This window comes from Pogona vitticeps, chromosome 1 (genome assembly GCF_051106095.1).
Source record: "Pogona vitticeps strain Pit_001003342236 chromosome 1, PviZW2.1, whole genome shotgun sequence".
Taxonomy (NCBI): domain Eukaryota; kingdom Metazoa; phylum Chordata; class Lepidosauria; order Squamata; family Agamidae; genus Pogona; species Pogona vitticeps.
This window is the reverse complement of record NC_135783.1, coordinates 138,390,917-138,417,045: the sequence shown is the minus strand read 5'-3', so window position 1 is coordinate 138,417,045 and position 26,129 is coordinate 138,390,917. Positions and strand designations below refer to the sequence as shown.

The 26,129-nt window shown below is 41.6% G+C and overlaps 1 protein-coding gene across 2 annotated transcripts in view; it reads left to right on the top strand.

Annotated features, from left to right (window-relative positions):
- NBAS (NBAS subunit of NRZ tethering complex) overlaps positions 1-26,129 on the top strand; it is a 234,840-nt gene that overhangs the window by 99,700 nt on the left and 109,011 nt on the right. For both annotated transcript variants that reach the window (XM_073001737.2, XM_078388309.1), the window contains exons 31-35: positions 953-1,065; positions 4,670-4,783; positions 21,173-21,286; positions 23,830-23,987; positions 25,681-25,785. In XM_073001737.2, coding sequence (XP_072857838.2) covers positions 953-1,065; positions 4,670-4,783; positions 21,173-21,286; positions 23,830-23,987; positions 25,681-25,785 — 604 coding nt within the window. The remainder of the gene's footprint in view (positions 1-952; positions 1,066-4,669; positions 4,784-21,172; positions 21,287-23,829; positions 23,988-25,680; positions 25,786-26,129) is intronic.

The following is a 26,129-nucleotide window of genomic DNA, read 5'->3' as shown; positions in this document are numbered from 1 at the left end:
AGTCAACATTTATGCCCCCCCTCTTTTTAATAAGATTTATTTTGTTTTTTTGTTTTCATACTCCTAAGATCTTCCGCTATTACTCGGCTAAGGTTTTAAACTACATTTTTATGAGCATACAAAGAAAAGTGGACATTTACTCTGTACATCTCTCTCCCTCTCTCCTTCTGCCAAAGCACTGATGGCGATTATCTCACAATTAATAGCCCTTCTAGAAGATTCCAGTCTTTGTTTTTTGGTTGAGTCACACACCCAGAAGCATCCTGGAAGTACTGTCGAATTTGAAAATAAGATGCACACTCCTCCCAAGCCTTGTTTTTAAAGGCTACTTTTGGCTACTTTTGGCTATTCCTTCTGCAACCATTCTATCAGATAATGGTAGCATGACATTTCGAAGCAGGGTGTGCAAAAACGGGGGGGGGGAGGGCTGCATATAGTTCACAGGCTATATGGTGTGTCCCTCCCCTAAAACATAGCCAAGATTCCACAGAGTGCTAGATTTGGGCACCACCAAAAACTCATTGTTAGCTGAAAACAGAAACAAATGCTTCCAGTTCCAGAGCAGCTGCATGTAGAGAGGGTAAGCCTTTTGTTATGCACATGGCATTGAACTAAGTATTATCTTTGAACTTCCTCTATGGCAGAGGTCCCCAACCCCCTGTCCAAGACCCGGCAGCGGTCCGCAGCCTAGGCAGGACCAGGCCACAAACACAGATTTCCTGCCCCCTCCGTGAGCATGCCATGCACATGCGCACAAGCGCGCTCCATCCCCTGTGGGCGCGCCATGTCCCCCTGTGGGCATGCCACACCACCGCAAGTCTGCCATGCCCCCCCAACAGGTCCACAGTTGGGAAAAGGTTGGAGACCACTGCTCTATGTCATACTGTCTTTCTAGTGTATATATAATAGCAGCCCATTAACTCCTCAGAAAAATTTTCCTCTTTTTTTACAGATCCTGCCTACAGCTTATTACAGACTGTCCACCCATTATTCAAGAGGAATTGGATCTAATTCGTGCTCTTAGCTACCTTGAGGAATTTGGGGTGAAAATCTTGCCATTGCAAGGTATGATATATTAGCTGTGTGTCTTATGTGGTAGTTTTTAGTTGTCCTGTAAAATGTCTGGAATATATGCGGTACAGTGTCATACATATACAGTGGTGCCCTGCTTGACGACAATAATCCTTTCCAGGAAAATTGCTGTTAAGCGAAATCGTCATCAAGAGAAAAAAAAGCCCATTGAAATGCACTGAAAACCAGTCAATAGGGGAAATGCCTCATCGTCCAGCGAAGATCGCCCATAGAGAACCGCTGATCAGCTGTTCTAATTTGCTGTAATGCAAAGCTTCCGTCCGGAAAGCAGCCATTTTGAGAAGGGAGGGAAGCCATTTTACAAAGGGGAGCCATTTTGCGGAGCCGGAAAAATCATCGTTTAGTGAACAAACGGTTCGCGAAGCAGGCTCCTAATTGACGTCAAGCGAAAAAACCCCATTGGAACCATCGTTTTGCAATCGCAATAGTGATTGCAAAAAACTCATCGTAAAGCCATTTTGACATCATGCGGGGTAAACGTCTAGCGGGGCACCACTGTATATATGATGAGTACATACAGATCTTTCACTAAACTGAATGAGTCTTAAAATGTATCTCTCCTTATTGGGTATGATCCAGCAAAATGATCACCCTGCTGCCACTACCAAGTCTAGGAAAACTAGTGATATATGATGAATTAACATTATTTCCATATATATATATATATATATTGATCATACCCAATGGGGAGAGATGCATTTCAAGACTCATTCAGTTTAGTGAAAGGAGATCTGTATGTACTAATTCTGCATTTTAAATTAATGGGAACTAAATGTGCTTTATTGCACTTGGATTGCACCCACATGATTGGCTGATGATTTTGCTACCTTCATCCACACACCATCTAAAAGTTTAATTACAGTGGTGCCTCGCTTAGCGATTGCCTCGTTTAACGATGTATTCGCTTAGCGATGGGTTTTTTTGAGCGATTTTATGCTCCGTTTAGCGATGTTTCCTATGGGGAAATTTTGCATAGCGATGTTCGGGACCTTGCCTCGCTTAGCGATGACAGTTTAGGTCACCCTGTTTCGCTTAACGATGTCTGTTTTTGCAATTTTAAGTGTGTCTTAAAATGTTCAAAAATGGTTTTAAATGCTTGGGATCGTTAGTGCACCTTGCAAAACCTGTGCAAATTTAATTTGGCTTTTTTCTGAGTCTTCGTTAATTTTTGGTGAATTTTTTTCTCCCCCATTGGAATGCATTGAACTGTTGGTTTGACAGCTGTCAAACCTACAGTTCAATGCATTCCAATGCGGGAGAAAAAAATCACCAAAAATTAACGAAGACTCAGAACAAAGCCAAATTAAATTTGCTCAGGTTTTGCAAGGTGCACTAACGATCCCAAGCATTTAAAACCGTTTTTGAACATTGTAAGACACTTTAAAAATTGTGAAAATGGACATCGCAAAACCATTGGAATGCATTGAATAGGCTTCAATGCATTCCAATGGGGGAAACATTGTATCGCTTAGCGATGTTTCCTATGGCGATTTTTGCTTAAGGACGGTAATCCGTTCCCATTGGAACGGATTAACCAGTTTTCAATGCATTCCTATGGGAAATGGTGTTTCGCTTAGCGATGTTTTCCCATAGCGATGTTTTTTTGGGAACCAATTAACATTGTTAAGTGAGGCACCACTGTACTACCTTTTGCCAAACTGAAACAATGTGTGTCAGGCCATATTTGACACTTAGGAAAGCTTCAAAAGCAGTCTATAAGGGGATGGGGCTCTTATCTCAAAGAGAAGAAAAGGAAAAGCTAAAAAGTCCTGTCAACCTTGCACACCAAAAATCAAGCGGCCAGCCAAAACACATGACATTGGCTTGAAAACATTCCATGTGAAACAAAAGATCAACATGGAGAGTCCAGCTAAATGGGAGAGACAACATGCCAGACTGTGTTCAGCAGTAACATTCCCATTCTTAGTCACCTCAGCTAACTGTACCAGGCTTCCCGGATGGATGGATCACATGCATTGCTTATATGCTGCCCTACAGCAGCTTTTACATTTCTACCTTATTGCTTTTCACTTTGAGTGTGTGAAGTGCTTGCAGCCTTGATCCAAATCCAATTGGTCATCCCTAGCAGACCTACTGAATCAGTGGGATTTGTGCAAGCATTATTCAACCGTTGATTGAATAGGTGTGATCTAGTTGGGATTGAAGACAGGACGGCCCGGCGTGCTCTGGTCCATGGGGTCACAAAGAGTCGGACACAACTTAACGACTAAACAACAGCAACAAGCCAGGATTAGCAGTTGGATTTCAGCCATTAGCTTCTTCATCCTGGTAGCCTGGTGAGGCAAGTCATCCTCATTTTATTTCTAGGAAGTGGCCCCATTGGCCTCCCACTCCCCACCCCATCGATTCTTCTCCAAAATTTCATGTACCTGAAAGGGAGGCAAAATGGTTAACTTAGCCATAAGAAAGCCCAGAACCATCCTGTCTCTGCAGTAACAATTATGTTTGATAGGAGTGTTTTACTGCTATTTGAAGGTGCCTTGGGAATTTCAGCTTGTATAACTTAATTTTATTGGTCTTTTTTAGTCTCCTGCTTTACTGCCCAATAAACTCTATTCTTATTTTTTTAAAGCATAATACCTTTATCACTGACAGTTTTTCAACCGTTCTAATCTTTCACTCACAGTGACCTTCCTTTGTTTTTAGTAATTTTATACCGCCAGCAACTGGATGAATAATGCAGGTTTTAAAAATGCAATCATGAGTTCCTAATAATTCATAATTGAGTTATTAAGGAATTCCCATTGTGTTGTAGTGGACAGAGTGATGGACTAGGACTCTGGAGAACAGGGTTCAAAGCCCCACTTGGCCATGGAAATTAACTGGGGGAGTGGAACTGGTAAAAATCACTCCTTGAATATCTCACTTAACTTGACAGGCCTGTTAAGGTCAGTCGGTTCTAACTTGACAGCACAGATCACACACATGAGTTCATAAAGCCTATGTAGCTTTTCAGACAACCTTTAAAATGGTTCAACTAATCTAGGGTAAAGTGAAAAAGGGAAAGTGCAAAACTCTGATTGCAAGTTCGATTATTGTGCCTTTAGTGGTTCTTGACAGAAATTCCATCATGTTAGGTTTTAATCATCATTTCATTCTGTTTGCGGAAATTTGAGTCTACTTTTAGTATCACAGGCTTATAATATGATGTAAATAGAAAATAACAAAGAAGGCTCTTATGCCAGAAGATCTTAACTTGAAAACCAAATTTAACAGTTATAAATTGTATCGTGTACAAGTTCAAACAATAATTTTTTTTCAGCTTACATTGGAATTGCTGGACCTTCCGTCCTTAAATTTTAAAAGTCTGCATGTGAGATCTCTTAAAAATGTCTGAGGTATTTAAGACTTCATTCACACTGTTCCTAGTGTGTAAATGCATTCAGTTGTGTTGTGCTGTTCTGCGTTGGAGTGGTAAGCCATTCTCCCCATCAACTTGCTCTCGTAAAAAGAGCCATCCTGCTTGTCTGATGTGTGCTTAGCTAATGTCTCCCTCCATCGAAGATGCATTGCCTTCTGTAGTCTTACTGTTTAATGTAATGTATTTTCTCACCAGTTCGTCTGTGCTCTGATCGACTCAGCCTTATCAAGGAGTGCCTCTCACAGCTGCCAACAAACTATAAGCAATCTGCCAAGCTCTTGGGACTTGCAAATTTGCTGAAGGTTGCAGGTAAAATAAAAGTGTGATGAAAGATACTCATATTTTATGTTGAACATTTTCAGTTTTATAGGGGATTTATTCAAGGACTTGTTCAAAGATCCTGCTTTCTCTTCAGAGAAGTTTGACATGTCATTATGTATGGCACCCTTCTCTTCTACATAAAATGCAAATGGAGTTCATTTTGATATCCCACTCAGTATGTCTGTTGTCAGCAGAATTCACATCAGTTAAAGTACATTTATAACTTGTGGTCATTTGTTAGTATTACACCCCATGAAATGTCTTGTCCCGTTCCTTTCTATATTGTCTTCTTTGAAGACTGTAGATTTAATGCAGATATATTTGCCGTTCTGCTTTAAGACTGTCGTACTGTGTTAGCCAGAGCTTGGAAGTAAGATGTTAAAAGTCATGGATTTATTAATAACAGCTGAAATCTTGTTCCACAGTTGAGCCATGTGCACCCCAAAATCACAAAAGCAAGCCTTCAATTAGTGGCAGTCTGTCTCACCGCTAGGAACATCATTCCCATTAAGCAGGTGGACCCCATCCGACAGGATTTTGGACAATGTATTACATTTTCTCCATGCTCTTTGCTTCCACTGTGCTGGTTCTTGTTAACACTGCTATTAGGGCTTCCAAGAGGCTTCCCAAATAGACATTCACGTTTACAGAAGCTTCCTGTGTCCATACCTCTGGCATTTTTACTGGTATGACAGAATCACTAGAGAGAACAGAGAGGGCTACCAAGAACTGAAAATAAATTTTAAAAGAAAAATTTAAATAAAACCCTGTTGTGTTAAATTACCATATTTTTTGTGTATAAAACGACACTTTTCCTAAAATCATTAGAGGAAAAATTGAGGGTCGTTTTATACATGGAAGGAGGCAGAGGTGAAAGAGCAGCCGCGCTCGGCCACTTTTTGCAGTTGCCCATTGAGTGCTGCTGCCACCGCCTGATTGCCTCCTCCAGCGCAACTCACGAGCTCCCTTCGGGCAGGGGACAGGGTGGCATCGTCAGCTGGAGGTGAGCCCCAGCAGTGGCGCTGGAGGAGACGATCAGGCGACAGCAGCAGTCAATGGGCTTTGAAGAGCCAAAGATGTGTTTGACTGTTAAACAAACCAGCACAAACTGCTGAACCAGTGGTTCATGCCCATCTCTACTTGTAAGCAATAGGATTTTAGTTGTTGTTAGTAATGTTTCTGTTATTATGTGCTGCCAATTATAATGCACAGAGCTTCTGATGTTGGATCATGATTTAAACTGTGTTTAACTGTAGTTGCCCAGTAACTCTATATATATAGGTAGTAAAGCATATGAAAATATATATGGGTGTGCCTTATGTTTTCATTTTCTTACAGCTAATAGTCCATACAAATTCAAAATTTTAATTAATTTAGTATTAGCAACTGTGTTAATTAGTATGATGTCTCAACAAAGTGGTGTGCCAGGTAGCGTAGAGGTCTCCTGTCATATCTAGCTGCCTAGAGCATAAGGTCGGAGTCCTTCTCCTGTGCCCCGACTAATTGAAATGGTAGAGGGTTACCAGAGGGCCTTCTCAGTCCTGGCTCCCTGTGACATCTTTTCCCAGAGAAACTCTCCTGGTGCCTACACAGTGGCCTTATGGCCAAAAGTGTAGACCTTTTTATTCTCCTTAAAAAACAACACCAAATGCTATAATGCTTTGTAATACAGTATAATGCTTTCTAGATTTTGCACTTGTATTCCGCTGCTGGTTGGTTGGTTTGTTTTTAATTTTTGATTTTTGTGCTATGCTAGTTTTAATTCTAGCATAGCACAAAATTTAGATTCTTTAATTTAGATTCTAGGTTTTGTTTCACTTTTATTATATGCCTTTTATCATTGTTGTTTTGTGTTTTATGTTGCTAGTCATTTCTACAGAAAACAGATAACTGTGGGGTTTTTTGTACTCTCAAACAGGCAAAATGCTGACCTTTGCCATTAGAAGCTTACAATCAAAGTTGTTCTATTCTATTGCAAGAAATTTTTTCTGAATCCCTACAAGGAAGGCAGCTAATTAAAGCACAGGAAACTTGACATGTATGGATTTAAATGCTAAGGAAAGGAAAAAAAGAAAAAGAAAAAGAAAGAAAAAAAGAGAAAGAGAGAGAGAGAAAAAGAGGCTTTGTACATTGGAATAGGAAATAATGCAGTGGATGCTTTGGAGGGTAGTTAAATGTGCGGATGAAAATGAGAACTAGTTTGCTTTCAGCTTGAACTTGGAGACAATAATCGTAATAACAATAATAATAATCTGAGAACTGCAGAGCTGGAAGGGACCCTATGGATGAGAAGCTTAATTCTGTAAGTAGTCAAATTGAGAGGTCTGATATTTTTTGAAAAATGTTTTCAGTCCATACCATAAGCTTCAGACTGATTGCTAATACGCTCCTATACTCCTGGTGTTGCAGTGAAATGCCTGGTGAAGATGGTCTACTGTGCAACTTCCATGAAAAGGGGAAATTCTTCCTTGAGTTTTTGGTTTTTGAAGGATGAAAATAAAACTGCCTGTATTACATTGCTCACATAGAAATCTTTGCTGCAGCCACTTTTTGAAGATTGTCTGGGGCGCGATGAATTATTGAAAATGTTTTGTTCTCAGTTTCCCTGTCTTGCGATGCCACGTCTTGTGAGATTTCCTGGCCAGAACACGTCCTGTTCCCATTAGGGAGTGTTTTCTGTGGGAAAAACTACTTCAGTAGAGCTTTCAAAAATGCCATTTTCTAGCCCATGCAAGATGGAGGAACATGCTGCCTAAGTGAGCCCTCTACTTCCATGCAGGAGACAGCAGAACAATAGGCTGTCTTCCTGTTTCTACCACAGAAGGACTCTTTGGAAGGGGGGGGCAGACCTTGGCTGGCTGGCATCCCATGCAAGAACTCTGGGCAAGTTGTGCCCTGTGCAAATAGGCACAGAAAAATGGTGAGAAATCTCATTAGCCCCCATCCCTCCCAAAAACCCTTGTGCAGCACAGAGAGAGATTGTACTGCAAGGAGAAAAACAGAATTTTTGGCCTTTTCTCACAGAGGAGGGCGAGACTGCCATTTCTAGTTTGCAGTGTGGGTCACTGCGCCTGAAGTAGGACACTGTAAGTGCAGACAAGAGAAACTAAAATCATCCAGGGCTGAGAGCAATGACCACAATGAATAAAAGGTTGCAACATTTGGACCTCTTTAATGGTGGGGGGAAGTGAGGGGAATGTCCATAGTCAAAAGTGGAACTCACTGCCGCATGATGTTGTGGCCACTGACAATAGATGGCTTTAAAAGGGGATGAGGTGATTTCATAGGCAATAAGATTACAAATGGCTGTTGCCGTCATGGCTAGGTATCATATCCAGTATTAGAAGCTACACCTGGGTTTGCTGTCTGCCCCTGTCCTTGCCTCCCCCTTTACAACATTTTTTCAAATGTTGCCTGTCTGTAATGTAGCTTTGAAATTCTCCACAGCACCTTTGTCAGGTCCATACTCTTCTCCCACCCCAATGGAAAGGTGAGGAGTGGCCAGGAGGTTAACACCCCCCCCAAATTCTCTGAATTATGAGTCTGCCATCCTCAGCATCAATCCATTCTCCTCTCCAGGCCCCGGGATGAATGTCCTGGGCGCGGTCACCCACAACATGGCCATGAGGTCCATTTCCCCTTGCTCCATCTCTTCCGGTGCCCCTGGGGTGACACTTGTGCCATGATCCAAAGACCTGGGCAACCATTTCTGTAGAATCAAGGGGGTGGGCGGGTGTTAGATTGTATGTCGCCTCTACGTGGAATTGTGTGTGGCATAGCAAAAAGACTTATCAGAAGGAGGGGACTTGCCAAGGTAATTTGTGTTGTGACCAGGGGATAAGAGATGGTCTGTGGTTCAAAGGGGAAAGAACCAGGGAGTTATTGTTTGGGTTATTGATAATGTATTGCTTCTGTTTATAGGCCCCTTTTCTGCTAATGAGATTAAGAATAGAATATCTGGCTGTCCTTGGCCCTCACTTGATCCTCGCAATCTCCCTTTGAGGAGGGGGCTGGTTGAGAGAGGGTGAAGGGCCCGAGGTGCTGTGGTGAGGTTCCTCGCTCAGCGAAGACTAGATCTAGAAAATCATGGGGACCATGCGCCAGCCATTAGAAGTCAATAAATAAACAAACAAAAGAACAAACTTGGCTGAATTCAAGTAATAATGAGTTCCAGCAAAGATTTCATCGTTGTTTGTTCAAATCACCGTATATTTATTTGCCTTTAACTTTGTATGCTTACTGAGTCCCTGTTCATCAGTGCTGCTGGCTTCATCATATAGATAGGAATAATTGCATATTTTGTCCTAAATGTTTATCACAGCAGTGATTTAATCTGTTTACTTCTGGCATGTGTAGAATTCACAATCCACAGAATCTCTTGTTTATCCTTGGTTACCTGAATTAGTCTTCTCAGACTAGGTATCTCCCTGAGCAGCATAACAAATTTTGTAATGCCTGCTCATCAGGTTAATTCAAAGATGTACGAGTTGTTTGAGACAAGCATGTAGCAAGCCTTAAGGTTGCTCTAAGAAGTCTATAATCATTCCTCTGTTCTTGAAATGACAGAGTGCTGGATATGATCTATATAGTATAGAACAGCCTATGAAAACTAACTTGTTCTTGGTGGGTTATTTAGAATACTTACTTAATAGAATTATGGCCTGCCTCCATTCTAAAGTTAATGGTAGCTTAAAAAACACTAAGAGAAACATATCCTATTAGAATTTAGTTAAAAACATGTTCAGCAGCAGAGGCTTCTGCATCTTCCAACTTCTCCTGTTCTAGAAGCAACTGGCAGAGTTGGAAGAAGTGGAGGGCATGTGCAGGAGGCAGAAGCTGAGCACCCTTTCCTGACAGATCAGCCACCCATATCTGTGAAAAAACACAGTCTTGCATTTTGTTTTCCACTTCTTGGTCGACCGTGCATTTCCATATGTACGCATAGGTGGGAGTGAGGTGAGCCCGTGGCTGATCTGGTCAGGGAACATTGCTTGCCAAATCTGTGTCAGCATCGCATTATGTCTGTAAATATTTGCTTTGCTTTGCTTTGCACAAAAGGGCAAGAAACCACCTTCAAAAGGCTGGTGGCATTGTGGACAGGACCAAAGGATCAGAACTGCAATACGATGCCAGTTGTGGAAAATGATAGCAGTTCCTGCTTTGCTTCTTGGACTTTTAAGGATTAGAAATGAGGAAGGATTGTTTGCTTCTATTGGCCAGTTGTTATCTGCTTGCTGAGTGTGTGTGCACTTTGCTTCTCAAAGTGAGAGGACCTTGGCTTTTGTGCAGAAACGGTTTGTGCAAATGGCAGACGTCTTGACAAGAAAAAAAAAGAAGGCGCTCTCCTTATTTTGTCCTCTCTTTTTTTGCATCCATACCTCTCATTTGTCAGCCTGTGAGGATGAGATGTTTCTGCAGTATTTCAAAATTGCGTTTATTGTGCTTTTGTGCACCTTTCGGCAGCAAAATCCCCACGGCAGGATGCTTGAAAAGACAATGTAAAATTGAATAATTATAATCAAATGCAATAATACGCAGCCTTCTTCATGGATTGCTGCCTTCTTCATGGATTGCTGCCTTGTCGTGGCGAAGGGGCTTGAGTAACTCAGAGAAACTATGGGCTATGCCGTGCAGGGACACCCAAGACGGACAGGACATAGTGGAGAGTTCCGACTAAACGCAATCCACCTGGAGTAGGAAATGGCAAGCCACTCCAGTATCTTTGCCAAGAATGCCCCATGATCAGAAACAAAAGGCTAAAAGATATGACGCTGGAAGATGGGCCCCTCAGGTCGGAAGGCGTCCAACATGCTACTGAGGAAGAGCGGAGGACAAGTACAAGTAGCTCCAGAGCTAATGAAGTGGTTGGGCCAAAGCCGAAAGGACGCTCAGCTGTGGACGTGCCTGGAAGTGAAAGGAAAATCCAATGCTGCAAAGAAAAATACTGCATAGGAACCTGGAATGTAAGATCTATGAACATTGGGAAGCTAGAGGTGGTCAAACAGGAGATGGCAAGAATAAACATCGACATCCTGGGCATCAGTGAACTAAAATGGACAGGAATGGGCGAATTCAGCTCAGATGATTATCATATCTACTATTGTGGACAAGAATCCCGTAGAAGGAATGGAGTAGCCCTCATAGTCAACAAAAGAGTGGGAAAAGCTGTAATGGGATACAATCTCAAAAATGATAGAATGATGTCAATACGAATCCAAGGCAGACCATTCAACATCACAATAATCCAAGTTTATGCACCAACCAGCATTGCTGAGGAGACTGAAATTGAACAATTCTATGAAGATTTACAACATCTTCTAGAACTGACACCAAAGAAAGATGTTCTTCTCATTCTAGGGGACTGGAATGCTAAAGTAGGGAGCCAAGAGATAAAAGGAACAACAGGGAAGTTTGGCCTTGGAGTTCAGAACGAAGCAGGACAAAGGCTAATAGAGTTTTGTCAAGAGAATAAGCTGGTCATCACAAACACTCTTTTCCAACAACACAAGAGGCGACTCTATACATGGAAATCACCAGATGGGCAATATCGAAATCAGATTGATTATATTCTCTGCAGCCAAAGATGGAGAAGCTCTATACAGTCAGCAAAAACAAGACCTGGAGCTGACTGCGGTTCTGATCATCAGCTTCTCATAGCAAAATTCAAGCTTAGACTGAAGAGATTAGGAAAAACCACTGGGCCACTCAGGTATAATCTAAACCAAATCCCTTATGAATACACAGTGGAAGTAAAGAACAGATTTAAGGAACTCGATTTGGTGGACAGAGTGCCTGAAGAACTTTGGATAGAGGCTCGTAACATTGTCCAGGAGGCAGCAACGAAAACCATCCCAAAGAAAAGGAAATGCAAGAAAGCAAAGTGGCTGTCCAACGAGGCCTTAGAAATAGCAGAGAGGAGAAGGGAAGCAAAACGCAAGGGAGATAGGGAAAGTTACAGAAACTTGAATTCAGACTTCCAAAGAATAGCAAGGAGAGACAAGAGGGCCTTCTTAAATGAACAATGCAAAGAAATAGAGGAAGATAACAGAAAAGGAAAGACCAGAGATCTGTTCAGGAAAATTGGACATATTAGAGGAACATTTTGCGCAAAGATGAACATGATAAAAGACAAAAATGGGAGGGACCTAACAGAAGCAGAAGACGTCAAGAAGAGGTGGCAAGAATACACAGAGGAATTATATCACAAAGATGTGGATATCCCGGACAACCCAGACAATGTAGTTGCTGACCTTGAGCCAGACATCCTGGAGAGTGAAGTCAAGTGGGCCTTAGAAAGCCTGGCTAACAACAAGGCCAGTGGAGGGGATGGCATTCCAGTTGAACTATTTAAAATCTTGAAAGATGATGCTGTTAAGGTGCTACATTCAATATGCCAGCAAGTTTGGAAAACTCAACAGTGGCCAGAGGATTGGAAAAGATCAGTCTACATCCCAATCCCAAAGAAAGGCAGTGCCAAAGAATGCTCCAACTACCGTACAATTGCACTCATTTCGCACGCTAGCAAGGTTATGCTCAAAATCCTACAAGGTAGGCTTCAGCAGTATGTGGACCGAGAACTCCCAGAAGTACAAGCTGGATTCCGAAGAGGCAGAGGAACTCGAGACCAAATTGCTAACTTGCGCTGGATTATGGAGAAAGCCAGAGAGTTCCAGAAAAATATCTACTTCTGCTTCATTGACTATGCGAAAGCCTTTGACTGTGTGGACCACAGCAAACTATGGCAAGTTCTTAAAGAAATGGGAGTGCCTGACCACTTTATCTGTCTCCTGAGAAACCTATATGTGGGGCAGGAAGCAACAGTTAGAACTGGTCATGGAACAACTGAGTGGTTCAAAATTGGGAAAGGAGTACGGCAAGGCTGTATATTGTCCCCCAGCTTATTTAACTTATATGCAGAATACATCATGCGGAAGGCTGGACTGGAAGAAACCCAAGCCGGAATTAAGATTGCCGGAAGAAATATCAACAACCTCCGATATGCAGATGATACCACTCTGATGGCAGAAAGTGAGGAGGAATTAAAGAACCTTGTAATGAGAGTGAAAGAGGAGAGTGCAAAAAACGGTCTGAAACTCAACATCAAAAAAACTAAGATCATGGCCACTGGTCCCATCACCTCCTGGGAAATAGAAGGGGAAGATATGGAGGCAGTGTCAAATTTTATCTTCCTGGGCTCCATGATCACTGCAGATGGAGACAGCAGCCCTGAAATTAAAAGGCGCCTTCTTCTTGGGAGGAAAGCGATGACAAATCTGGACAGCATCTTGAAAAGCAGAGACATCACCTTGCCAACAAAAGTCCGAATAGTCAAAGCTATGGTTTTTCCTGTCGTGATGTATGGAAGTGAGAGCTGGACCATAAAGAAAGCAGACCGCCGAAGAATTGATGCCTTTGAATTGTGGTGCTGGAGGAGGCTCTTGAGAATCCCCTGGACTGCAAGGAGAACAAACCTATCAGTTCTAAAGGAAATCAACCCTGAGTGCTCACTGGAAGGACAGATCCTGAAGCTGAGGCTCCAGTACTTTGGCCATCTAATGAGAAGAGAAGACTCCCTGGAAAAGACCCTGATGTTGGGAAAGTGTGATGGCAAGAGGAGAAGGGGACGACCGAGGATGAGATGGCTGGACAGTGTCTGCGAAGCAACCAACATGAATTTGATACAACTCCGGGAGGCAGTGGAGGATAGGAGGGCCTGGCGTGCTCTGGTCCATGGGGTCACGAAGAGTCGGACACGACTAAACGACTAAACACACACACACACAATAATACAGAGCTAAAAGGTACTGGAGAAGCAACAAAACAAGCTCAAAGCCACAGAGGATAATTGAAAAGCATGATTAAAACGCTTTACTGCTTGCCTGAAGATGAAGAAGGGCACGTGGGCTTCCCAAGGATGGGAGTTGCATAATCATAATTGTAATCAAGCAGTACCTGGCATTGTGCCCTAGATGAATGGGAAACTACTGTAAATCTCAGTAATATTATTATACCATTCAGTGAAGCTGACCCCAGCCAACACCAAGGATCCAGACACTCTTGAGGGGAGTACAAAGAAAAGTGTCCTTGTACTGTATAAAAAGTGTCTTGAGTACAATGAAAAGTGTTTCAGAACTATTTGAGAGTGTCTGGATCAGTGCTTTGCCCCGCCCCCCACATTCTCCGCAGTCAACAAAGGTATGGGGCAGACAAAGCTGGCAGTTGACTGAGCCATGCAATATTGAGTAGCCCTTCTTAATACAGTGCTTCTTAACCGATTTGACTACTCTGTGTCCTGCCTGATCACAGAAGATGTGGCAGGGGCAGAACAGCCCTAGCCAAGATAGCTGGAGCTGCTCCACCCATTGCTTCCACCAGAGAGCTGATGAGATCACATGTAGTTTTAGGGGGGAGGTCACGCCATCCTGCAGTCCTGATTGAAGCACCAGCTGTGGAAGCACATCCTGGAAAAAAATGTCCCCATATCTTTAATCAGGAGGTGGGAAGCTCATAACCATGGCTCATTATATGCCCAAATGAGGCTTCAGTGTAAGTTTTCTCCTATGAAAATAGAGATCCTCATTATTATTATTTTTTAGGATAATAATAATCTTAGAACTGCATTTCTGGAAGGACTCTATAGAAGAGACAAACATTCCTCTCTTATCAAATGCGTAAAAAGTAACTGTAATCTTGATTTATATATTTTAATGGGTAAATATATATAGCGTAGATATCATTAAGTTTTATTGGCGGTTGCACAAATGGTTATACAATGTAGTTAAAGCTTTGTCAGCATTTCCATTAGATGCTCTGCGCTTCCAGAGTGTGTTAACCAATTTAGGTTGTTGCACACATGAAAGGTAAAATGCAATACTTTACACCCAGATTAAGAGAAAGGCAGTACTATTTATATAAAGGTTATGTTCTCCAGGATGTGACTCTCTGCCTTCTTCCTTTATGACTAGATAAAGCAAAAAAGATAATTTAAGTGTTGAAGAACGCATAATCTTAAGTGCATCTGCATACACAATATGCAGGGTTTTTAAATGGAACTAGCAGCTGCTCTATCATCCCTAACCTGGCAGCAGTTCCAGACATCATATCCAGATATTGGAGAAGCCCTCCATAAGCATCTTTGCATCTTTTCCATAAACCTGATGGGCTTTTCTTGAAGCTCACTAAATAGAGCATTCTTCATCCTTTTGATATTTGAATACGAGATTTTAACTGGCTTATGTATTTGCAAGATGACTAGGTGAAGGCCTTGTATCTCAGATGTATGGATTTTCTACCCACATTTATGTTCCAGTTTTAAAAATTTGCATAGCAGCTTTCAAATAAGATCACTGATATATGTTGCTTTCAGTGTTTTAATCTCTCGTTTTTTCATTATTTACATCAATATCATATATTTCCTCCAGTGACCTCAAGTCAGCATACAAGGTTTTTCTCCAGGATGTGTCGTCTTTATTAAGGAGGGCAGTTTTCTGTCACAAGGCTTATGTGGGTGTCACTCTCACCCCCAAAATGAGTATGTACAGTACATTTAAAAAATCCAAACCAAACTTCTGGAAGCTTGCTTTCTGTGAATTTTAGGGCTCTTTGTTCTATTATTATTATTAATCTCCCCTGTCCTAGTAATAGATAGCAGATGGGTAGTTCAAAGTATAAAAATCTTTAGGTTTAGGAATACTCCTGCCCCCCATGCCTTTTCTGTATCAGTAAGAAAAAGGTGCTGTATTTTTCTCAAAACATTTTGATTGGCTGCTTCCATGATTAATGTAAAATGAATGTAGTTTTATAGCAGCCCCGAAATGGCATGGAATCTAGCGTCATCCATGCTTGTGCCTTTTTGGCAAAACAATCCTCATTTCTGACTCTTAATCACTGCTTGTTTATTGACTCCAAATATTGAACAGACCTGTCATGATTGATATTCAGAGCTGTCACAAGCTGAGGAGTTGGCATTTGAACCATTCATTTTAGGAATCTTTAATTTTTGACTCAAAATGACAATGACATTCATGGGAATAAAATTAGTTCAGCGATGTGCCTATCTCTGGAATTCGTGATTAAAGGGAGTTTTCTCCTCAGAATGTGAAGAGAGTTATGATATTTGTCAAGAGATTATTCCTATTGTTGAGGAAGTTTTAGGGGTGGGAGTTTTAAAGGTGGTGACAGTCTTGATTTTGGCACAACAACTGTACATCTGGATTTATTCCCCTCTTCTCAACACCTCTGTTGCATGGAGGTTTTTTCCAATATTCAAATTGCAATATTTTATTGCTTAGCATTTTTCTTTATTCTTTTTTTTCTAGCTGACATACCTGTTATGATTCTATTTTAATATTATGGCAACAGGAGCCTGCCTATATAATAAGAAACACAGTTCATCTCCCATCTTTTTCCACTGGTTCTGTTGTGAAGTAAGCTGGACAAGTGTAGCCATCTTGGAGACAACTACAGGGACAGAAGGGCTTCCTTTTAACTCCTCAGGTTCTTCTTTCCCAGAAGTGAGAAATCAGAATAGTAGCATGTTTCCTCATCCATGTATATTTGATGGCAGAGTTCCAACTGCAAGATCTGCCATGGCAAGCTGGTGAGGTGCGAGCTGTCTGAGATGAGCCACAAAACCAGCATCTCATGAAGTCATGGTAACACCTTCCACTGTTGGTGTTTTAAGTGTGCAAATACTGAAGAGGCCAGTTGCCAGTCAGCACAGAATTTCTGTGGACAAGCCAACCTCATGGTGGTGGTGTGTGTGTGTGTCTCAAATATTGTCATGTATCGTAAGGGATTGCAGATGATGGGTTTAAGGCAGCACCAGGATTTCCACTGCTTTCAAGAGTTATCTACGTATAAGCTCAATCAAACTCTAGTTCTGTTAATACTGCATTCTGAATCTGAGTGCTCTTATGGTGATTTACCTCCAACATTAGAGAATGTGTTCTTCAGAATGCAGTATCAGTACAACTTTAGCGCAGCTCCCACTCTTGGGATATTGTGCTTTTAAAAATTCTGTCAGTTAAAAATTGCCCAATGTTGAGATGGCTGGAAAATGGGAAAATTGGATCTCTGTGTGTCTCTGTGTGTGCACGTGCTACTGAGGGTGTGATCAGAGGGCGCGTTTTCCTATAGATTAGTCCATTCTGGGGATAGACTGATTTGCTCCTTTTCCTGGTGACCCCATGATGGACAGGGCATTATGAAGCAGAACATTCCTGATCTTTGCCTACCTGCACCTTTTGGAGACCCTGCTAAGGGCTTCTTGGGGGGGGGGACAGGATCCCTCCAATTTTGTTTGGTCCTAGCATGGGTGATCATTGAGATTGAACCAAAGTGGATGGCTTAAGGAGTCCCTTTGCTTGAGCTACTTGACAGTATTGGGAAAATGAAAGGTTCCTCCCACTCCCCCCACAGAGGTGGAGAGAGAGGAAGCAATTTTTAAAAAAGTCCCAGGACAGTGCTGATGCGAGACATGGGGGGGGGGGAAGAGACCCTGAAAGCTTCCTCTCTCTCTCTCTCCCTCTTTCTCCCTGTCTCGCTTTATGATTTTGCACAATCAAAGCAGCTGAAGCAAAGAATGGAGGAGGAGACAGGAAAGGGTGAGGAGAGTGGTTTTTTTTTCTCCCCCCTCTCTATTTTTTTCCTTCCTTATTTCTTTCCCTTGGAAGGAAGGGAAGGAGGGAGGGAGGGAGGGCTGGTTAAGTAGGGACACCAGATGCCCTCTGGTCACTCTTTGCATGTGGATGCAGTGATCGCCCAAAGTTACATACCACACTTCAAAGCAATGCTGTTGAAAATGATCCTAGGATCATTTAGCCATCTCATCACTTCCTGGTTCTCATTCCTGGTAGCTGTTTACCAGGGCAGTATCTCTACCCACCCAGTAATCTGGAATATATGTACATAACATAAGGAACCCATTTGTACTAGGTGAAGGTTTGGATTGAAGATAGGGGAGCGGTAGTGGACATGACCACTCCTTCCTCTCTCTCTTGTTTCCCTTCCATCCTTTCCCTCTCTTCATCAAGATTCTATGGTGCATTTTCAAAGCATAACACCAAATCTGGGACAAAATAAAGTATCTCCAGCATTCAGCAGTGTCCAGCTCAGGACATAAAAGAGAAAGGTATCAGATGCTTGGTGACTTTCATTGCCTCTGTGATTGCTACATAACATGTTGTCCCCACAATAAAACAGGGCCTTATATTAATTTTTACTCCAAAAACTGCATTAGGGCTTATTTTCAGGGGATGTTTTTTTTCCCCATATACAGCAATCTACATTTATTCAAATGCAGTCACGTCATCATCTTCTGGCTGCTGCACAATGGTAGAGGGCGGGGTTTCACTTAACTGGGGCTTATTTTTGGGGCAGGGTTTATATTACGAGCACCCTGAAAAATCATACTAGGGCTTATTTTCGGGTTAGGTCTTATTTTTGGAGAAACAGGGTAGCACTTTTTAAATACTTGACCAGTTGTCACATAGAGGAGGGCAGAATCTGTTCTGAATCATCCCAGAGTGCATGAATTGTACTGATGGGCCCAAGTTACAGGAAGCCATATTTAGGCTGAATATCAGGAAAGCTTCCTGTTAGGCCTTATTTTTGGGAAAACAGGTAGTGGAAGAGATAACCCTCCACCATTTCCCACTAGCTGAAAACTGGTTAGTTAGGTAATGTCATGTTGGAACCAGCTATAGTGGCCCTAATAGGGTTTTCAAGGTAAGGGAGATATTTAAGGAGTGCTACAGAGTCTCAGAGCACCGCAGAAGAAGGGAATGGCAAACCACTTCTGAGTACTCTACCTGGAAAACGCTGGAAAAGGTCACCATAAGTGTGAACTGACTTGAAGGCACACAGTTATTAGTAGTGTTTACCAACTCCACTCCCCCAGTCAGTTTCCATAGCCAAGTGGGGAGTTGAACCCTGGCATTCAGTGTCCTAGTCCATTCCTCTACTCACTACATCACACTAGGTACCCAACTGAAAACCAGAGACATGTAATTTGTGTGAAAGGAGGGCAGTTTTTAAATTTTGTTTAAAATGGGAAGCTTGATACATTTCTTATCAAACCTAACAATTTGAAACACCTCATGTGGAAGCTAACACTGCACAGGTCTGTTCCTGAAGCATGGCCTTCTTCCCAATTGTAGCCCTAAATGGTTTTCCATCCTATGCAGCAGATGTATATATGAGAGTATACAGAGGGAGGGTCAACACGGTACCCTTCAAAGAACAGACAAGGTGGGGCTTATAGCCCAGATTGTCACTATGATTTGGGGCCACAAACAGGATGGAACAATTAATTGGAGATTTGCCATACAACACCAAAATTTAGAGGGTACTCGGGGTGATTTTCCTGGCGTCTGGAGGTGATACTACTGAAAATAAACGTCAGGGAAATAAAAAATAAAATTAAGAAGACAAATGGTAATATCTCCTGGCCCTTTTCCCTTCCTCTTTTTAAAATAAGCTCACGACATTCTCTCCTTTTACCAGGAGGGGGCTTGCGGTGTAGATATCAGGGCGGTGTGGGTGGGAGACGGCACTGATTGTCCTGTCTAGCCAAATTGCTAGGTATGGCTTTGTTACGACCTGTGTTATGCAGCAATGATAATGAAGAAGGAGAAGACAGTTATGTTGGTTAAGGCACACATCTTTTTAATCGGGCAGTTTAACTTCTTAAACCGTATGTCAGACATTGCAAGCACAGAGCATATCATTAGGAATCAATTTCACTTTTTAAAACCTTAAATTTTTACTTCTCAAACCAATTGCTGTGAGACTGTCAGTGAGGTTGCTTGAGTGGAAGAATTAAAAGTGATGCTTGAAATCTACAGCGGGTAGGACTTGACATGTCTCCTTTGTTAAATATAGAGAAGTTCAGGGGGAAAAATAGTTCAAGCTGTGAGCTGTAGAAGCTTCACTAGTTATGCTGGAATTGACAGTTCCTCTTAATATATCAGTGAACATCCTTGTAACAAGAGGTGAAATGAAAGAATACGGAGAGGTTAGAAACTGGGAAAATAATTCCAATACTTGTGCCACCTGAGCTTTTGTAAAATATGCACAAGGAAAGAAGTCCGATTTTCCAGCACCACATACCCTAAATTATCTTGAGCAACCACTCAGACTCAATTAAGAAAAAAAACCATTTCACCTACAGCCATATATGCCCACACTCCTTTCAAATGGAAATAATTGGGTGTCAATTTACTGCCTTAGTGGATACCTGGAGAACAATAATTAAAATAAAAGATTAAGTACTCGGATTCAATTGTACCGCCTTCAGCTCTTAGAAAAACATCCCTGGCTGCACAGTCAGTCTAACTTTTTCTGTCACTTTAAAAGCATCTTTTAAGTCGAAAATGTATCTTTACTCACAGTTGCGAAGACCGTCAGAAGGGGGTGGAAAGAGGGGTAAAATGGAGTCTTTTGACATGGGGAGACCTTGCATGGCTGCTTCTTAGAAGATAAACAAGGAAGAAGAGGAGAGCTATGAGAGCAAACAAACAGAAAGAAAGGATTGTCCAAGTGACAATGGTGGGAAAAAGCATTAGCAATCAAATTAGTGGCAAAGGACAATCAACTTCAGCTGTCAACTCCCTTGCCATTGATACCCAGTGTTAGTGCATGCAAGATTGCATGCACAAGAAACTCCCACACCCAGGAAACATTGCAGCAGGAAATGAAGGCTTAGAAGAAGGCCAAGAGGACCTTAGCCCTATGGAGGTTCATGGAGTGAAGGTATCTGCAGGTATATGTTTGTTGGCTGGAATCCCCAGAATTCTGCCTGGAGGATTCTTGAAGAATTCTGGGATTTGGAGTTAAAAGAACAACACATCCATGAACACATCACTAGTTTCATTTCCCCTCTTTCTGTATGTTGGGGATATACTATATGGGGAATGTACTATATGGGGAATAGAGTGGCAAATAGAATTATGCTATAGTTTTTAGTTGGAGTAAAAAAAAAGAATACTGTACATCCATGGGCCTGTTTGTTGTGTGAAGAATAATCATCTGTGGCCTGAATTTCATTGTATTGGGTGTTAATAGCTTCAACCATGTCATTTTGTGTTAAACTAAAGATTTTTTCCTCTTCTGGATAACTCATATACGTGGTGTCAGCTTAGTGAAAGAGAAATGAATAAATTCTGTATGAAAGCTTAGCATGTCCATTTGAAATAAACTGGATGGTTTGTATCTAGTGTGCTTATTACAGATGATGTTCTCTATTCTTAAATTAAAGTTGCCTGTTTTTTAAGAATTCTGCTTTTGTAACTGATTGTGCCTTCTCAATATTTTTTATCTATCTTTATTAACCAGATGTTCATATTTATATTTCAATCTCTCTTTCCCTCGCCCTAGGTGATGACCAGATGGAGAGAAAAGGACAAGTTTTAATTCTCTTAGTGGAACAAGCTCTCAAATTTCAGGATTACAAAGCAGCAAATATGCATTGCCAGGAACTTATGGCTTCAGGTGGCGTATTACACCCAAAAGGATCTCATGGATGTTCTGATATTGTAAAAATGCTGATTTTTCTCTTGCATTTCGGTCGGTAAAAAATAGAATTTAAAGCTATAATAACTTGCTGTTAATGTCAGGTATTTTTCAGATGTGGTAAAGCTAAGCAATTTCAGTGATTTGTGGTTGCTTATTGAAGCATTGGTTTTTTTTTTAAAACCAAAGCAAGTTTGTACCTGGGTTTCAGAGATAAATATGTATTCTGTAGGGTGACTGGACATGGGCTAGGGCCCATTTGGAAGGCCTATTTTGTGGATACTGGATAATTATCAGCCAATATATGATACTCAGTTCTTGGGCAGGGTGCTAGAGTGGGTTGTGGCTTCACACCTCCAAGGGTTCCTTGATGGGATAGATTATCTACATCCATTTCAGTCTGGCTTCAGGCCTCGGCTATGGGACAGAGATGGCTTTGGTCGCCTTGGTAGATGACTAAAGCCAGAAACGGAACATTGGGTGTGTGCCCCTGTTGGTTCTGCTGGACCTCTCAGTGGCATTTGATACCATTGACCATGGTATCCTGCTGGGCCATCTCTCTGGGGTGGGACTTAGAGGCAATGTTTAATGATGTTGTTACTGGCCAACACAATGTCAGTTCCTGGTGTAGGCTAGGGCATTGGTTCTTAACCTTGGGTTACTCAGGAGTTTTGTACTGCAACTCCCAGAAGCCTTCACCACCAGCTGTCCTGACTGGGGTTTCTGGGAGCTGCAGTTCAAAAGCATCCGAGTAACAAAGGTTAAGAACCACTGGGCTAGGGGTTTCTTTGTTTATTTAGATGGCCCTTGGATGGGCCAAAAAGACTCTATCAGGTATGGTCATCTCTGTAGGCCTGAATGGTCTTTGTTGTTCCCCGGCAGAAGGGTTTTTTTAAATGTGGACTACATGACCATCTTGGAAAGGCATACATTAATAGGGTAGAACATTAGAGAAATACAGAGTACAAGTATAAAGTACAATTGAGATAAAGTACATTTGTGCTACAAATACAGTGTTTACATAGTATTGGTACATAGCTGGTATATAGGATACCCAAGTCTTGTTGGTACATATGGTGGTAATACTTATGTTAAATCATAGTCTTAATATCCTCCCGTATCACTGTCTTCAGTCCTTCCTAGAGGAGAGAACTCAGAAGGTGGTGTGGGTGGGAGTCCTGGCCCTTGCTTGGCCCGCAGAGTCCCTCAGAGTTCTGTTTTGTCTCCTGTGCTGTTTAACATCTACAGACGACTGGGAGAGGTTATCCGGGGTTTCGTGGGTTCAGTGTCACCAGTACGTAGATGTACTATCTCTCCTTTCCATCTAAATCTGAGGAAGCTGTTTCTGCTTTCGTTCAAAGTCTGGTGTCAGTAATGCACTGGATGAGGGTGAATAAACTGAAACTTAGCCCAGACAAGACATAGGCGCTTCTAGGCAGTGGAACCGTAAACCAAAGAATAAGGTGGCAGGCTGTGCCGGATGAGGTTACGCTCCCTCTGAATACACAGGCATACTGCTTGGGGGTGCTCCTGGATTCATCTCTGAGGCTGGATGCCCAGGTTTCAGTGGCGACCAGAACTGCTTTTGCACAGTTAAAACTAGTGCGCCAGCTGCTCCCGTTTCTTGAACGGGCTGATCTGGCCACAGTGATGCATGCCTTAGTTACATCTTGTCTGGATTACTGTACCGTGCTCTACATGGGGCTGCCTTTGGAAGGTTTTCAGAAACTTCAGGGGGTCCAAAACATTGCAGCCAATTTGCCAACTAGGGCTGATCACAGGGATCCCACAACTCCATCATTATAACAGCTCCACTGGTTGGTGATCTGTTTCAGGGCACAATTCAAAATGCCGGTTTTAACCTCTAAAGCCCCAAATGGCTCGGGTCCAAACTATCTCAAGGACCGTATCTCCCATTGTGAGTTGGCTCAGCTGTTAAGATCATCAGGGGAGGCCTTTCTCTTGGTCCTGCCACCTTCCCAGGTGCATCTGGTGGGGACATAGTTTAGGGACTTCTCTGTTGCTGCCCCCAGACTCTGGAACTCCCTCCCACAGGATGTCAGGCTGGCGTGGTAATGGTTTGATTCTTTTTACTTTGTTGTATGCTTACTGTTTTTAGCTTTTAAATAGTGCCTTTTACTGATGTAAGCTGCCTTGGGTCCTTTTAAAGAGAAAGGCGGAGTAAGAATATTTTAAATAAATAAACAGGGGATGTTTAGTGGCGTTGTATAGCTAGGTATCATCCAGAAAGACTAAATATGGGGCTGAATTGACCTGTGTGCAGTTAATACACAGATGTGGTCAAGTTTCTGACTTTTAAAATATATCCTTAATGTACGGAATCAATGTTACTGTTGCAGAAGGGGGATCAGCTTTGGTAACCAGAAGTTTTCTTCGTTATGTTTGACGCTCCTCATATAGGAAATGCTTTTTTGGCTGTAACTTTGGTCATGCATTCTCTAGACTTAATTTCAATTCTGTAGTCATTTCTGTAACATGCTCTTCTGTGACATTCTCATCAGGGTACTCGAAAAGCTGGGACGTCTGCAGCCAGCTAGGGCAATCAGAAGGTTACCAGGATACGGCTGTTCGGCAGGAGCTTATAGCCTATGCTTTGACACATTGTCCCCCAGGTGCCATAGAATCGCTGCTGGCAGCAAGCAGTGCTCTGCAAACTGAGGTGTGTCTTGAATTTCTAAACTTTTTTAAAAAGCCTTCTGTTCATTTTTATTTTTAAACTCTGCAGCAAATTTTTTGTCCTACTGGAATGTCTACATTAGTGTATTTGGCTTTTAAGAAAATACCTGAATACTAGAACTGAGCCAGATTTTTGTATGCCGTTTCATTTGTCTTCTTGAACATACAGTAGTTCTAGTGTTTTTAATTAATATCAATATAATATTAATTCATTTTATCACACAATAATTCAGATCTTATTCCAATGATCCTCAGAAGTAGTTCTAGCAAAATACAGACAACAAGGAAAAAGAAAGAAATTTTTTTTGTTATGCCTTTTGTTGTTGTTGTTGCCTTTCAGCAAGAGTCTAAAGAAAAAAATAGCGCACATTGGGGTGTGATGTTGAGAGGGGAAACATCAGTTCCGTACTTTTCTTTTTCTCCTCGCCCCTGCTGACTGTAGTCACCTGTCATATGGTGAGAATCTGATTTCCCAGCAGCATCATTCTTAGTTAGAGTTCCAGCCAAATGCACTATCTCAAAAGAAGTGTCTAAGATGTGCATGCGCAACTCCACCCTCTCCACACAGCCTTCCTCCTCCTGTGCACCCACAGCAAGCATTTCCAGCCCCTTTGATTCCAGTAAGGATGGAATTCCGTGGGGGCGGAGTTTGCATGTGAGGGGTGGAGTCAAGAGACAAAGGGGCAGAGCTGAAAATTAGAAGGAATGTTGGTTCCTTGTCCAACATATCTCCAGCAACCAGACAAATGTGTATAGGACAGAGCAGAAAGACATTTTTGCCCAGTAATGGTTCCATCGCTGGATATGTTTTGAAAGCTTTGTTGCTTGTTTTCAATAAGGATTATATTCTTCCATTGTAACCCTTCTTTTCTCATCTTCTGGAAGGATTTCATCCTTCTGATGCAATTCAAGGGATGTATTCCACGGTCCTCCCTCCATATTCATCTGCCCTTTTTATAGTAACAGCGTAGTCTCTGATTGCCACCTCTTTGACACAAACTGTGCTAAGCATGGAATGAATTCTCACAAATCTTCTCATCCTTCATGCAGAAAGATGTTATGACACATTAAGACATCTCACTGAAGAATTCAAAAAAGTCAACCATTATGAGAGTTTTCACTCTGTGAAAGGGCCAGCACCTTCTTTTGCTAGCAGCATTAGGAAAACCTTATATGGTGCATTAAAAGCCTTGTGTGTTTTATTTAAAAACAAAACAGAAAAATCCTCTTGCTTTTTGTCTAGAATCTTGTGATTTGTGTGGAACAGAGTTTTTTAAAATGCTAAATACTATTTTTTTTTTCAAAAAAAGAAGAGTGCTGAAATAAGAAAATAAGAAAATCAAGAGACAAAAATTCTCATACCCTTTCCCAGTGGGGAGAAGACTTGTGGTAGTTTTTGTTTAGGAACTGCAAGAACGAAATAAGCAAAGATTTACATCCGTAACCTATATTCTGTTATTTTATATACATGCCTGGAGCAGGAATTTGAGTTCCTTTAATTTTGTTCAAAATGCAGAACAGTTTAAGAAAACAGAGAACTCTTTGTGAACTTCTCAATGCCCTGGATGTTGCGTGAACTGCGTTTTAATAAGCACTCTGTGGAGAAAACAGTGCCTTCGTGTCACAGATTACACAAAATAAATAATTTAACAGATATAATATTAATTATTCCTTAGATTCTTTATCATGCAGTCAACTACAAGATAAGGCCTTCAGAAAAAGCAGAGAACACAAATATCTCCAGATCCTCAGCTGGATTCAGAGCCGAGTCTCCTCCAGAGGTAAGAATGATTATTATTACTGCTATTGCCACAGGCACAGTGGGTGTTTTTTCTACTCACCGTAGGCTTTTGGAGTGATAAAGTTGGCCCATAGATGGACATGAGGTGAGGTACAAATTTCTAATTGCTCATGTATTCCTTTCTTCTCTCTGCCTCCTGTTCCTTTATTTATTTATCTATCTATCTATCTATCTATCTATCTATTTATTTATTTATTTATTTAATTTAATTTAATTTAATTTAATTTAATTTAATTTAATTTAATTTAATTTATATGCCGCCCACTCTACCCAGAGGTCTCTGGGCGGCTTACAATAATTAAAATTCAATACAATAAAATGATT